This window comes from Gymnodraco acuticeps, unplaced genomic scaffold (genome assembly GCF_902827175.1).
Source record: "Gymnodraco acuticeps unplaced genomic scaffold, fGymAcu1.1, whole genome shotgun sequence".
In the NCBI taxonomy this organism is placed as follows: Eukaryota; Metazoa; Chordata; class Actinopteri; order Perciformes; family Bathydraconidae; genus Gymnodraco; species Gymnodraco acuticeps.
This window is the reverse complement of record NW_022990358.1, coordinates 942107-957324: the sequence shown is the minus strand read 5'-3', so window position 1 is coordinate 957324 and position 15218 is coordinate 942107. Positions and strand designations below refer to the sequence as shown.

The 15218-nt window shown below is 38.1% G+C and overlaps 1 protein-coding gene across 1 annotated transcript; it reads left to right on the top strand.

Annotated features, from left to right (window-relative positions):
- The first annotated feature begins 4206 nt into the window (after positions 1 to 4206).
- On the top strand, positions 4207 to 13225 carry oacyl (O-acyltransferase like). Its single transcript, XM_034224173.1, has 16 exons — positions 4207 to 4310; positions 5361 to 5480; positions 6785 to 6918; positions 7008 to 7086; positions 7171 to 7303; positions 7831 to 8030; positions 8231 to 8431; positions 8972 to 9074; positions 9486 to 9587; positions 9721 to 9886; positions 9972 to 10051; positions 10161 to 10271; positions 10390 to 10513; positions 11005 to 11191; positions 11644 to 11786; positions 11907 to 13225. Coding segments are annotated over exons 2-16 (1869 nt in total). The 5' UTR covers positions 4207 to 4310; positions 5361 to 5479; the 3' UTR covers positions 12012 to 13225.
- The last annotated feature ends 1993 nt before the right edge of the window (positions 13226 to 15218 follow it).

The following is a 15218-nucleotide window of genomic DNA, read 5'->3' as shown; positions in this document are numbered from 1 at the left end:
AACAGAGAAAATGGGTTATTTTCCAAAAAATACATATCTGGGGACTGGCTCTTTTTTGTTATCACAGTCTTGGATATGTCAAAGATTAGCAACAACATTTATTTTGGTGGATTATTAGTTTTTGCACAGAATCAGATTAAACAAAAAACTCACACATTAGCCACTCGCGGACAAAAATGTCCCATCCACTCCCATTATAACCACATCTTTTGATCTCTCCGCCATACCGGTATAAAATCATGCATTTTGTAATGTCAGGGTTTTATATTGGAGGAAAATAGTTAAATTGGTCCTTTTTACTCTATATCACCAGATGTGACATTTTACCATTGAATTACATGCTTGTCATTTCTTGGTTTCTTTGCCTGTTGTATAATGGGGCCCTGACAGCCATTGGAATACATGTATGCAACTAATATGATGTAGGTGTGTTGGTATGGATGTGGAAGAGTGGTATCAGCTGAGAAATGTGTGTGTTTGTGTGTGTTGTGTGTGTGTGTGTGTGTGTGTGTGTGGGTGTGTGTGTGTGTGTGTGTGTGTGTGTGTGTGTGTGTGTGTGTGCGTGTGCATGTGCATGTGTGTGTGTGTGTGTGTGCGTGCGTGTGTGTACAGAGACAACAATATACAGTAGATTTGGTTTACAGCAAGTCGCAGTTTTCGTCTCATATCTTTCTTTCTTTCTCTCTCTCTTTCTCTCACTCCCTCATTCCCAAACTCATACACACTCTTACATATTAAACTTCCTTATACCTTGTATGTGTGTGAGTGATTGTGTGTGAGAATGAGACAGGACTAAGTGTGCTCTCATGGCGTTTTGTTTTTCATTTGTGCTGTTTCATGTGTCTTTGAGGTAAACAGATGTATGATCTTGACCCAGCTTGACCTCGATGTTTTGAATTGTTTGAACTTCAAAGTCCTTTGATAATGTCAAACAGACATACATAGCGATACATACACTCCTTGAAGTAAATAAAAACACCTGGCTGCAAAGCCAAAGCTTCAAATATGTGTAGTTTGGCTGGATGGTCATTTCATTCCTGTGATACGCAGCAAGCAGTAAGATGAGTAAGATGGTCTCATGCAGCCCGTAACTTCAGCTGCAGGACTCATCCTCTGAAACAGAAACACCCTGAGAAGGAGAATCTGGTGTGGATCTGAACTGTGCTTGAAAGGAGTCAGCACAAAGATAAAACACTTTGTTGCGAAACATGAGAATGAGAATCTGATGTGGAGTTTGTAGTGGAGTCTGATCCTTCTTCCTCCGACCCTTCCCCTGAAAGTGGAGAGGACACAGAAGATCCCATCCCGTAGCTGCGCTACATTCCTCTGCACTATCCTATCTGGAGGATCCTGTCCGTCATGGCAGTGGGTGGACATCAAAACATTTTCAAATCTGGTTTTCCTCTCACGAGGAGGAAACGCCGCGCTACATTCCTGCTGCCAGAGGTTTGGTTTCAGGGCCCATGCGTTATGCCATTACGAGTGGCATAAATAAGAATTCATGACGTGGAATCCTTCTTTGATTTATTCTTTACCCCTGAGATCATCAGCAGTATTGTCGACATGACACACCTGCATGGGGGACGTTCGGTGGCAACCTGGAGGGATGTTGATGCCACAGATGTTTGAGCAAACATTGGATAGGATAGTGCAGAGGAATGTAGCGCAGCTACGGGATGGGATCCTCTGTGTCCTCTCCACTTTCAAGGGAAGGGTCTGACGAAGAACGATCAGACTCCACCACAAGCATCTGATCATTTCTCTAAGCATGGCTTCACGTGGGGGCGCAACGAATATTCTTGTTACTCCTGTGGCAATCTCTGGTGCTATCATCCCCTTTGTGGTGTGATTGAGGAGGAGATCACTAAGCACTTTAGTGAACATCAGGCTTTTTCCATCTAAAAGGTTTTGTAGTCCTTCATACATCTCAACCTCATCACCATCGTGTTGTTCCTCAGCAGCTCCTCTGCAGCTCCTCAACCTCCTCAGCAAAGGACCTCATCAATTCCTCTGTATCAACGTGGGATTCGGGGCAGAATTGTTCCTTCTTCTCTGCACCCATCCGATAAATGAACTGTTAGGCAAACTGTTTGGCAAAAAAGTGTTTTATCCTTGTGCTGACTCCTTTCAAGCATAGTTCAGGCAGATCCACACCAGATTCTCCTTCTCAGGGTGTTTCTGTTTCAGAGGATGAGTCCTGCAGCTGAAGTTACGGGCTGCATGAGACCTCTTGTCTCACAGAGAAGCTCCTCTTTATCTTACTGCTTGTTGTGTATCACAGGAATGAAATGACCATCCAGCCAAACTACACATATTTGAAGCTTTGGCTTTGCAGCCAGGTGTTTTTATTTACTTCAAGGAGTGTATGTATCGCTGTGTATGTCTGTTTGACATTATTAAAGGACTTTGAAGTTCAAACAATTCAAAACATCGAGGTCAAGCTGGGTCAAGATCATACATCTGTTTACCTCAAAGACACATGAAACAGCACAAATGAAAAACAAAACGCCATGAGAGCACACTTAGTCCTGTCTCATTCTCACACACAATCACTCACACACATACAAGGTATAAGGAAGTTTAATATGTAAGAGTGTGTATGAGTTTGGGAATGAGGGACTGAGAGAAAAAGAGAGAGAGAAAGAAAGAAAGATATGAGGCGAAAACTGCGACTTGCTGTAAACCAAATCTACTGTATATTGTTGTCTCTGTACACACACACTGTACATCCAGACACACACACACACACACACACACACACACACACACACACACACACACACACACACACACACACACACACACACACACACACACACACACACAAACAAACACACACACACATTTCTCAGCTGATACCACTCTTCCACATCCATACCAACACACCTACATCATATTAGTTGCATACATGTATTCCAATGGCTGTCAGGGCCCCATTATACAACAGGCAAAGAAACCAAGAAATGACAAGCATGTAATTCAATGGTAAAATGTCACATCTGGTGATATAGAGTAAAAAGGACCAATTTAACTATTTTCCTCCAATATAAAACCCTGACATTAAAAAATGCATGATTTTATACCGGTATAGCGGAGAGATCAAAAGATGTGGTTATAATGGGAGTGGATGGGACATTTTTGTCCGCGAGTGGCTAATGTGTGAGTTTTTTGTTTAAAAGATTCTGTGCAAAAACTAATTATCCACCAAAATCAATGTTGTTGCTAATCTTTGACATATCCAAGACTGTGATAAAAAAAAAGCCGACCCCCCCCCAACATTCATTATATGGAAAATAACTGCCTTTTTGTGCATGTTTTTCATAGAAACCACAAATTCATGTTTTCAAACTGGCAGTTAAAATCCTGAACATAAGTTAACATTTGGTATTTTTGATCAGGACTGAAGTTGATTGAAAGATTTAACCCCAAAAAGTTTTTTAAAATATTAATCTGTTGTCATTTTAGAGCAGTTTTAGGAAGTGGACATTGTCCCGAATGACTAATGTGTGACTTTTTTGTTCAATCTGATTTTGTGCAAAAACTAATAATGCAAAAAAATCCATTTTGCTGCTAATCTTTGACATATCCAAGACTGTTATAAAAAAAAAAGAGCCAGTCCCCAGATATGTATTTTTTGGAAAATAACCCATTTTCTCTGTTTTCATCATGAAAAAAAACAGAGGTTTCATGTATTCAAAATGGCATTTAAAGGGTTAAAATCCTGAAAATGATTACATTTTTGGTATTTTCTATTAGGGCGGAAGTTGCTTTAAAGATTGAACCCAAAAGAGTTGTGAAAAAAACCTTTTAATATAATGTTTTTATCAAAGTATTTTGTAGTGGACATTTTTGTCTCGAATGACTAATTTGCGTAGTCCAATCGAATGATACCGGAGGGTTAAAGTCAAATCAAAATCAAGCAATACAAAAACAATCACACATTAAAAGCCAGATTGAAGAGGTGAGTTTTTGTAAGTTGTTTTAAGGTAATGAGGTCAGTGCAGTCTCTTATGGGTTGTGAGTTCCATAGGGAGGGGGCAGCGACGGAGAAGGCTCTGTCCACCCAGGTCCGGTGATTGATGTGGGTGGGGACTGGGGAGGGATAAGAGGTTGGCTTCTGATGAGCGGAGGCAGCAGAAAGGGGTGTGCTGGTGCAGCAGGTATGTGAGGTTGGGGGGGGGGGGGGGGGGGGCTGATTGTTGAGGGCTTTGTGCGTTATGAGCAGGACTTTGAAGTCGATTATTTGACTGACGGGGAGCCAGTGGAGGTTCTGGAGGACGGGAGTGATGTGGTCTCGGGAGCAGGTGTGGGTGAGGAGGCGGGCAGCAGAGTTCTGGATATGTTAGAGTTTATTGAGGAGGTTGGATGGTATGCGGTAGACTAGATGATGCTATTGCAGTAGTCGAGTCGTGATGTGATAAATGCATGAATGATATGAAGAATGTAACACTTGCTGGCAGTAAGTCATTGGCTAATAGTTCATTTACTCATCTGCAACTAGATGATCACCCCATGAACCACTCTTACAGGTCTGTATTTTTTAACAGCCCACCCACCCATCCCCCCTCTTAATATGCCTAATGCTTCCTGGACTGAAATATTGAAAATAAATCACAAAACCTGTTACTTCCCTTCCTCACCAATTTGATGCTGAGCTATAAGAAGTAACATATTCAACATTTGAATCACACTTTGGAGAAATAGAGATATAATGACTTGAAATAAAGTTGAAGCAAAAGGATTTATTTAGAATTAATTAGGATATAAAGCTACATCATACTTGATGTGTATAGATTCCCCCCCCCCACCCCCCCATTGTTGCCAGGTGAAGTCTTGGTACTTTATAAAGGTTTTTTTTAAGGACAAGCTCACCCTCTAGTGGCCGTTGTTGTTCTGCACTGTTGCTCCTACTATGTTCTAACCTGAGATAGCTTGTTCAAGTAAAAACAAACTAAGTGGAAACATTTGAGGAAATATATTTAAATTATTTCACACAAAAAAACAACAACATCTGCTGTTCGAACGGCGGTCGTGGCACAATGTGGCACTGACTTTAGTATAAGTGTAGCAATCATTATTATGCTTATATTTGAATTATCCTGTGCAGTGACCATAATCCCAGCCTGGATATCTTTTGTTTGCATCCTACCCTCAAGTAACCAAATCCTGTTCACACCTGATGTAGAAAACCAGGTTGCCATCTGCAGTAACCAAAGCAGTTTTTCCATCTACCCCATTCAAGATTAATTTCACGCTTCCTTCTTCTTCCCTCCTATGTTATTTAAACTCCCTCTCCATTAAAAAGAAACACTTAGTCATAAAAATGGCACCGAGTTGGATGGTGTTCCTTCTTTTTGCAGGGTGTAGTAAAGCGCTGGAGAATACGCAGGCCTCGACTGTGTCTCAGAAATGTACAGAGGATACCAACACTTTTCTCTGGGAAATTACCCAGGACAGGCCGAAGGAATATGCTGTTCAAAGTAAGTGTTGCTGCCTTTTTATTTCTGTATGTTTAATTGTAAAGTCACATTTGCATTGAGTCTGAGGCAGTGGATGTTCTGGTGAATTTAAACCACAAGGGCCAGCTTTTCTTTGAGCGGGGCCAGCTACATTACTTTTGAAAATAAGTGTTAATTTAAGCCATGGAGTGGATAAATACAAGCCATCCAGAAAATGTTTATCAAACAGCCAACAACATAATAGTAAGTAAAATACAAGTCAACTGACTCATATGTACATCCGAAAGAAAAAATGTGCTCAGAAATAACCGTAATTAAGAATATTTATACTACAAAGCTTAGAAAAGAGAATACAAAAGTGTTGGCCTTGCAGTTATTTATTTATGTCAACTATGCCAAGGATATTCGAAGGATTACTGACACTTGTAAATATGATGATGGTGAAAGAGTATGTGTTTAAGAAAAAAAATGCTGTTGTTGTTGATTTCTATAAATTTGTTGTATTATAAAATAAAGTCTATTATTATTACTATCATCACCCATCATACAACACAGCTTGTAATCTTACCTGTTTCAATCTTATGAATTTCCCAACGGGTATTGATTAAGGTTTATTTTTATTTATCTTAAACCAAAACAAGAAACTAGGTAAAGGTGGAAGAAGTAGGCAACTCGGATCTCGTAATTAAGTGAAAGCAGAAGTATCAGTGTAGGAATACTCTGTAACAAGTACAAGTCCTTCATTCAAAATCTTACTAAAGTAAAAGTATTAGTATTGAAATATACTTAAAGACCAAAAGTAAAAATGACTCATTATGCAAATTGGTTATATTTTACATCATTAAACTAAATCTGCTAAGTAACTAAAGGTATCAAATAAATGTAGTGGAGTAAAAGTACACGATTTAGATTTTAAATAAAAAAAATAAAATAAAAAATTGTAATTGTAGTGGGTAAAAGTAGCCAACAATTTAAATAGGCCTACTCGTGTGAAGTACAAATCCCTCAAAATGCTACTTAAGTACAGTACTTGAGTATATCTACTTAAAAATGTTTAAATGATTTGTATTTACAGTTTTTGATTTAAGTGCAATACGGAATATAAATATGTTAGAGCTTTAAAGGGGATTTTGAAGAGTCAAAAAAGGATTATTCTTGAATCAAGGAAGCTGATAATTATGTGCATCAACAATCAATCATTAATGATACATGCTTTGTTTTATGAATTAAGTGCGTCTTTTTACATGAAAGGACTGTGGAGGTCGCTGTTTTTCTTCTTTGTATTAAGTTGTGTTTTTTGGTGATGCTTGTGAATGTTTTATCAGTGTACAATGCATTTGGAAAGATGGGCAGCAATGTGAAAGGAGGCAATGCAAACCGGCCTGGCCTGCTGCAGCAGTGTCGCTCTGCACATGGGCCCTCTTTCTCTGCACAGTACTGTGAGGTGTTCCTTAAACAGGTAACAACAAACAATGTAAAAAAACAAACATGATAAAATACCATCCTGACATTTGTTATAGATCCTGAACGGAGTTGTTTTTACTATAGGGAACAGTCCAGTACTTTGTGGGTATTTGTGTTCCTGAATCCTGTGGAGAAGAAGATGTGGACATTCTGGTGCTGGACGGTCAGTGATTTCAAAATAAGTTTTCTCTGGACAAAGCATTCTGTCATTCCAATACATTTTTTGTTTTACCCTTTTTTTTAACAGGGAGTCTTCAGTTTGGTCAGACGTCCCTCATTCCTCCTTTACCTCACATCCTGGTCAATCAGTCCACTCAGGAGATGATCATGACCCACTGCATGTCTGCGATTGCACCCGGTGCATTAGATGCCATCTCTCTGTAAGCATTTTATTGGACATGTTTTTCTTTAAAAAACCTTCCCTTCTGTCTCCCAGGGGTATTCATTACTAAACATCACTCAATGATCAACGATCGATTATCTCTGCAAAGTGGTGTATCAAGTGTATCATCTTTAAGATATGAAACTCATAATGAAAACAAACATGTGCATTTAAACATAGATAAATATGAGAAATGTGGCAATTTATATATTTATTTCCTTGACACAAAATATTTGTTTGTAATATCTGAAGGAGTCAAGAACAAACATCATGTTGTCTTTTGTGTTGATATAATTATAGCTGATAGTGTTGAATAGGCACATGATATCGTTTCATATAAATCGCATGCCCCCAAATGGAATCCTATCAAAATCGTACCAGGGCCGATGTTGTGTTATCAGCTAATTATTATGTTGTTGTCCAAATAGTGATGTAATTTACACCCCTTCTATCTATGTGTGATAAACTGAACCACAGAAGTTAAGTGAGATTTCAAGACTTCACTCTACCTTTTCGCTCCTGCAGGTTTGTTTGTTGTGTAATGGTAGCCATCCCTCTTACGGCTACCCTGTTAACGGCTATAATAAAGTGGCAAAGAAAGAGAGAGGTCAGGCCATCAGCGCAGACTTCCTGTTCAAACACAGGCCTCAACCTTTATGGGACCATGAAGACCAATGGCTCCTACAGTAGTGATATCAATCATGACACGGAGGAAAATAGTAGTAGTAAGTACATTTTGTATTATGTGTAGATGATATGTAAATTATTAACCCCTTGAGAATGACCTTCTCATTTCCAAGTGGGAAAAAACTGATGAAAAAAATGTATCGAAGAGAAATGATCTGAGTGATTAAGGAAAACTATTCCAGTCTGATAGTTGCAAAAATATTGTTTACCTGAAAAAATATGTATTTGTCTTTCCTAGGCAGCCCCAGCATCACATCCCGAAGCTTTTTGTACCGGTGCCTTCAGGCGTTCTCCATACAGAACACCAGCCAGGGAGTCCTGAGCACCTCCTCATCCGTCCCAGGAGGAGGCTACTCCTCCTTGAACGGCATCCGCGTTCTCAGCCTGTTATGGATCATATGTGGACACTCTGCTCAGTTCCCTGTTATAAACAATCTGGGTACGACGAGACTCACATTTACTCGTACTTGAGTGTTTTCATGATATGCTACATAATACTTGTATTTAATTTAATTAGAAAACCAATATTATACTTTTTGCTCCACTACATTTATCTGTCAGCTATAGTTACAAGCAACTTTACAGATTCAACCAATAAGCTAGAATAACATTAATAAGCTAATAAATGCAAAGCATTTACAAAGCAATTAAAATAAGCTCCACATTTACCAGTTGTGAAACACACAACACACATCAATTACCATAATCCAGTTATTAAACATTACACATTGGGTACTTTTACATTTTCCACTAAGTACATTTTAGAGCCAATTATTGTGTATTTTACTTAAGTAGGATTTTGAATGTTGGATTTTTTACATCTAACAAAGTATTTCAACAATTTAGTTTTGCTACTTTTACTTAAGCAACAAGTCTGAGTTTATCTTCCACCACTGCTCCATCTCACAGTCTCATTCAGTATACAAGTCATTCAGTCACCTAAATATTATTATTGTGAAAAACATTATCTTTTTTCCAGATAACTACAAAAACTGGAGGACAACAGTTGAAAGCAACCCTCTGCATGTGCTTACCATCAGCGGGCCCGTTTTTCTAGCTGTGGACACCTTTTTACTGCTAGGGTAAGACTGAAACAACATTTCATTTAGTTTAACACCATACATTATCTGTACAAATAAAACACTGAGTTTTGAAGGAGTTGACCAAACGATTATTTTCTTACATGTAGTGCCATTTATCAACTTAGATTTGTCATGAGTAGTACTTTGTGTGATATTGTAGAGAGTAAATCATTCCTGCAATAGGCTGCTGAAAACAAGATCTCTGGATTAGCTTGAAAAACAGGGTCATAATATCTGGAAGTACACCATGCTGTTAAATTGTTCAAATGTGAAACTTACATCGACACAATATAGATTGATAAATAGCACAGCAAGTACTGTTAGAGTTAAATAATGATTTTTGTTTTGCAGTGAATTGTCCATTTAACTTATCAGTTTTTAGCCGTTTCTAAAGCAGCTTTTGTGTTGTAGGGGTCTGCTTAGTGCGAGGTCTCTGCTGGGCTCCATAAACAAGGCTGATGACAATTTGAGTCCGAGTTTGGTGGCTAACTACCTCCTCAGGAGGATTAAAAGGTACTCCATGTTGTTATGACCACCAAAAGTTATGATTATCTATGTGTCATTCTGTACTTCTAAACAGATTTGAAAGCTCTTCTTTGTATATGTGAAGTTACATAAGTGTGAAAGCTCTTTGTCTTTTCTACAGGATTCAACCACTGCATATGTTTGTTATGTGTCTAACGATTGGCCTCATCTCACTGATCCAGTGGGGACCCTACTGGTTCCCATTTATAGATACACTGATGGATTGTAAGACGTACTGGTGGGCTAACTTATTTTTGATAAGCAATCTTCTTCCAGTCCATGAAATAGTAAGTAGTAAATGGATTATTTCCTATTCTGAAATGTTTATATACTTACCTGTTTTTTTAATCTGATTTCCTCATCTCTCCTCAGTGTATCCCTTGGTCATGGTACCTGTCTCTGGACTTCCAGTGTTATGCCACCACTCCTCTGTTGGTCTATTTTTACAGACTGTATGTCCTTGATTTCTACTTTTGGCAAACTCCCCTTTTGAATCATGGCTGACTTATAACAGCACTACTCCTATAATCTTATTCCTCTATCCTGTCTTTTGTTTATCAGAAACAGAGGTGTGTTTATAGTTATTGCTGGAGGTCTTCTGCTGATGACCACTGTGGCCGGAGCTGTTGTAACTGCACTCATGCATCTGCCTGTCTTTCAGCCATCTACCCTGTAAGGTCTAGTGATGGTGATATGCAAACAGTTATACAAGTGGAGGCTAACCAGCGGATAAAGTAAATTCTTTAAAATTGTCTTAATTCTCTACAATGTTTCTTTGTCTATTTTGCAGGACGTCTGAGTATTACGTCTTATATTACTATGTCAAACCGTACACAAGGTATGGGCCATTTTTAATAGGGATCTTGGCTGGAATATATTTGACAACAAAGAAAGACCCACTGTTAAAACATAAGGTGAGAACACCCTGCCAGACAGCTTATTTTCATTAAGAAATGAACACATTGTAACGTATTTTGAGAGGTTATCAGGCCAAAGAGACACAGTGATAGGGAACTAATTACTTGGCCCTTTAGTTATTTGTTTTAAATTGTTTATCCATTCCTCTCACTCCTCTCATCCCCCTAATATTCTCCTTGCATGTGACAGCTTGCCCTTTCTTTGTGCTCGGGCTTTGACCACAGCTGTTTCAAGATATGACCCTGATAGTGGGCTCTGCTTGCCAGAAGGCAGAGTGGTTCACACTCACGTTCAGAACACTAGACATGACTTGTAGTATCTTGCGATAGAAAGTTAATTATCCTCTCAGGATTAGTTAATTATCTGGGACTGAGCGGGAGGGTAAGGGTTATATGCTCTTTAAGGGATATGAGGTATCTGTGCGGACTCAACTCACATGCACATCACACTCATCTCCTTATCGTGTCTTTCTGTTGTGTCTTTTCAGTGGCAGGCAGCACTTGGTTGGATCTTCTGTCTGTCAGTCATGGCTGCGGTGATTGGATTGTCTTACATCCTCAAGGAGACCCCAGCCTCGCCCTCTGTGCCCCACGCCCTCTACCAGGGTCTGCACAGGCCGCTCTGGGCTCTGGCTGTGACCTGGATCATACTGGCCTGTGAGGATGGGTATGGAGGTAAACAAAGAACACTAATTTTAATACATTTGTATTTTAAATATGCATCTTAACAAATGATTGTTTGCTTCATAATGTCATTCTTCAAACGTATAGTATCAATGGCAATATGAGAAACATACTGTATACTGCTCTATTTTTGGCAATTGTTATTAAAGCAAAAAAAAATTGTCCTATAATGAACTAGTACGTTTTTCCTACTTGGCTGGTGATGCTCCAAACAATATTTGGGTCCATTCTATTTAAAAGATGGGATACATATTTACAACTGATTTTTCTAACATTATGCATCCAGAAATGATAAATAACAGAACTATAAGAAAAGGAAAACATGGATTTTAAATTTTGGGGATATGTGCCTTTGCATCATGCAAATGAAGTCCCAAATAAATGACCTAGTCAAACATTTAAAAACAATGCTCCCTTTCTTCTTTATTTCCTGCTCTCTCCAGGTTTGATCAAAAACCTCTTGTCCCTGGGTTTCTGGGTTCCTCTTTCCAACCTTAGTTTTGCCTGCTATCTGACACATCCCGTCTTCATAATCCTTTACATTGGCCTGCAAGAGACCCCAATCCACTACACTGACATAAACTTTGTAAGTCAGCACCTTTTTATTGAGTTTCACGAAGCGACCTTTTAAGATTATACCTTTTTATATTTGTGTTTTCGTATCCTTTTCTAAGTTAATGTACAACATTTCTCCCATCTTCTTTAGATGTATCTGTTCTTTGGACACCTGGTGCTCACGCTGGTGTTCAGCTATGTGTTTACCCTGCTGGTTGAGAAGCCATACCTCCTCCTAAAATGGAGAGGTACATAAAGAACACAAAACACTCGATCCAGCTAACACCCCTACTCTTATGTGTTCGTTTGTTGTGCCTTGTAAGTTATTTTAGTTTCTTGATCAAGTAACTTTTTGTAGAAAGATCACACAAAATTGTAACTCAAAAGTATTAATTCAATTGGTCATTAAGAAAAAACAGTTTACTATTTAGGATAAGTGGCAATTATGCTATTATTTACTGTGTCTCCACATAGTGTAAATTCTATATTGAAGCTATTAAAAGAGGAGAGGGCTTGGACTACGGAAACATACTTTAAGTGTAGCCCTCGTGCCAAGACAAGGCTTGTGTGACACAAAGTTCATCATATTCCCCCGGCCATTCGACCCCCTCTGAAACTGGACTTGGACATTGCACTTTCCATGACAGTGACTTAGAAAGTGACACTGACTCAGCTGGTGAGATCATAACAAAGGTTTTCAGTTACTTATGACGCATAAATGGCAAGCTACATTTCCATCGTAGCACTTGCAATATGCTTGGTATGCGCTCTGTGTTACATTGCATTAAGATGAGTAATGCTTTCTGAACAGCCTCAAAGGAATACCTTGATCCTTTACCACTGTTGATCCCTGCTGCTCACTCAGAAACGTAACTCCTCATGTGGGGATTTTCACAGGAGCTATGTTATAAAATCAGCAGAAGTTTATTTTTATTTTTTAAACAACACTATTTCTCTGAGAATCTTAGTCCAATGATGACAGTTTCAGCATTTAATGTTCTTAATGAAATGGTGTTTTAGTTCAATTTTAGGCAAGACCCTGCGTTAAGTGTATAATAAGATCCAAACATGGCTACCTATTTATTTATTTTAATATAGTGATCTCATATCAAACATTTTCTTGCTACATTACAGGAAATACTGAGCATGGCTGTAGTGTTGATTTCATATACTGTAAGTTCTATATTGTGTAACTCCATATGTACATGTATTTGACCTTGAATATATTGTTCACATCACATCATTGATGGTTTTGTGTCCTCATTATCTGATGTTGTGCTCTTAAGGTAAATAAAACCTTTCATAATGTGTGTGTATTGTGTCATTGTGACCCTTTGTAGTGTGTGTGTTTCCAACAACTTTTTGTGGGAGATGATTTACATATAAAGCCATGGCCCTTTGATATATTTACTTTATTTAATTTGTATTTATATGTTTGAATGTCTTTTCAAATGTTTTCTCATGTCTTTTGTAAGGACCGCTTCTTGTTTATATTTTGGATTAAATATCTGAAAGCATTATGTTAAATTATGTATTGGTAGAATATGATCCTGGCATTGTTGAATCTTGTTTTTCTGTAGCTGTGTGTTATTGTTTTTCCATGTAAAAATCCATTAGCAGCTATAAACATCCAGCCCCCCCTCCTGTGCTGTGCGTTATTGTTGGTCAGTAGATGCATATAATTGCTGTTGTAAACATAATAAGGTTGTGTGTGGTGTTTAAAACAAGTATTATTCAAATATTAGCCTTCTCCATCCTGAGCCTCATCGGCCGCATATGGCAAACATTCATACATCCGGCTCATAAATCCTGCTAGCTGCAGCGAGTGGTGGACATCCAAGGCCAACCATCTTGCATGGCGCAAATTAACAGACCACTAATTTTTAGGCTAACCTTATTTGTTATTACCATCCAAATGGGCCACTATGTTAATCTGAAGGAAAATTATCCCGATTATAAAATGTTAACATTTGGAAATGGCCAACAAAATCAACTCAATCTGAATACTGAGTGTTCAACGGGTGAACTTTGAAAAACTCTCAATTAACTCCACAATCACACACGCAAAATGACAAGTCACAGAAATAATTACCAAAAACTGCAACCTACATTTTGCATTTTAAAGTCAAAAGCTCCAATCTGGTGCAAACAACGCGTTACGGGGCTAGATCAGGAGGATAGACAATCCATAATTAAATATATTCATGGTCACATTGGTGTTTAGTTAATGAGAGCGCTCTGTGTTTAAAGTATAGGCTGTAGGTCTGCTGGTTTGCCTTTGGACCAAAGATGGAAGAAGTACTAGATTGTGTACTTAAAAAGTACAAATAACAAAGAGCAGGAATAATCTGTTCCAAAAAGTATTGGCATCAAAATATACTTAAAGTACCAAAAGCAAAAGTACTCAATTTAAGAATTATACATTTTTGATTAAAATGTGTTATCAAAGGTGCAGCTAGTTTTAATTCAAAAGTAAAAGTAAAGTGCAAGGTAGCTTGAGGATTTACTCCAGGTAGGGGTGTAACGGTATCCGTATTCGTCCCGTACCGTCACGGTTCGGCACATGCAGTCACACGGCGAATACGCCTTTTTTTTACGACTGGGAAAAAGTCTGTCACTCAGGGCAGTATTACACTATATATAATCCAGGGGGCGGTATTGCGCCTAAAAGCCAGCCGCCCGTAAATAACAAATGAAGAACAAGAACAAAACACTACAAAACGAACACAATACATGAAGAAGAACAGTTAGTAGCTATGGCGAGTTCACACAACATAGATATATATAAACACTAGATGACTCACCCGCGCTGCTGGCCAATGGAGACCGACGTTGCCACTTGGCCGCCATCTTGCTACAGGCAGTTCTCTCATTCATAACATTATGGTTTACTATTTAAATAACCATAGCTTGCTCAATTTTCAAACGGTTTGGTTTTTTATAAACATCAAAGATGTAGTTATGATACTGTATACTTATAGTCATGGACTTTCTTATGAAAATAACATTAAGCAGATAAAGCAATAGCTATACACACACACAAGGTATTTATATTAAATATTTGCCGGTGTATATATTTCCATTTATTTTTATTATATTGTTAATATTTAAAATAAATTATAAAATTAAAATATATTTATATTTTATATATAAAAATCGGTCTCATGTTACCACTCTGTAAGCCAAGAGTTGTTAATTTAGCAATGCCTTAACTTTAAGAATAGGGACACAACTAATGACAATAGCATATGGTGGTATATTATTTAGATATTCACACCTTTATCAGAAGAACCAAACCAACATAAAATGAGCTCACAGACAGGCCAGTTCTGTCTCATTTATCACAATTATATGAATATATAAATAATAGTAATATGGAAATTAATAAGTTACTTTTTTAACAATTCAATGTTCACTTATCAATACTGTGAGCCTGATTTTTCTTACATTCTCCAACAAAAAA

What these genes read in the sequence shown, in the direction of transcription:
- oacyl (XM_034224173.1), top strand. An exon ending in CTGTGAGGATGGGTATGGAG is followed by an intron (nt 11,192 to 11,643) that starts GTAAACAAAGAA and finishes TGCTCTCTCCAG; the next exon opens with GTTTGATCAAAAACCTCTTG. An exon ending in ACTACACTGACATAAACTTT is followed by an intron (nt 11,787 to 11,906) that starts GTAAGTCAGCAC and finishes CATCTTCTTTAG; the next exon opens with ATGTATCTGTTCTTTGGACA.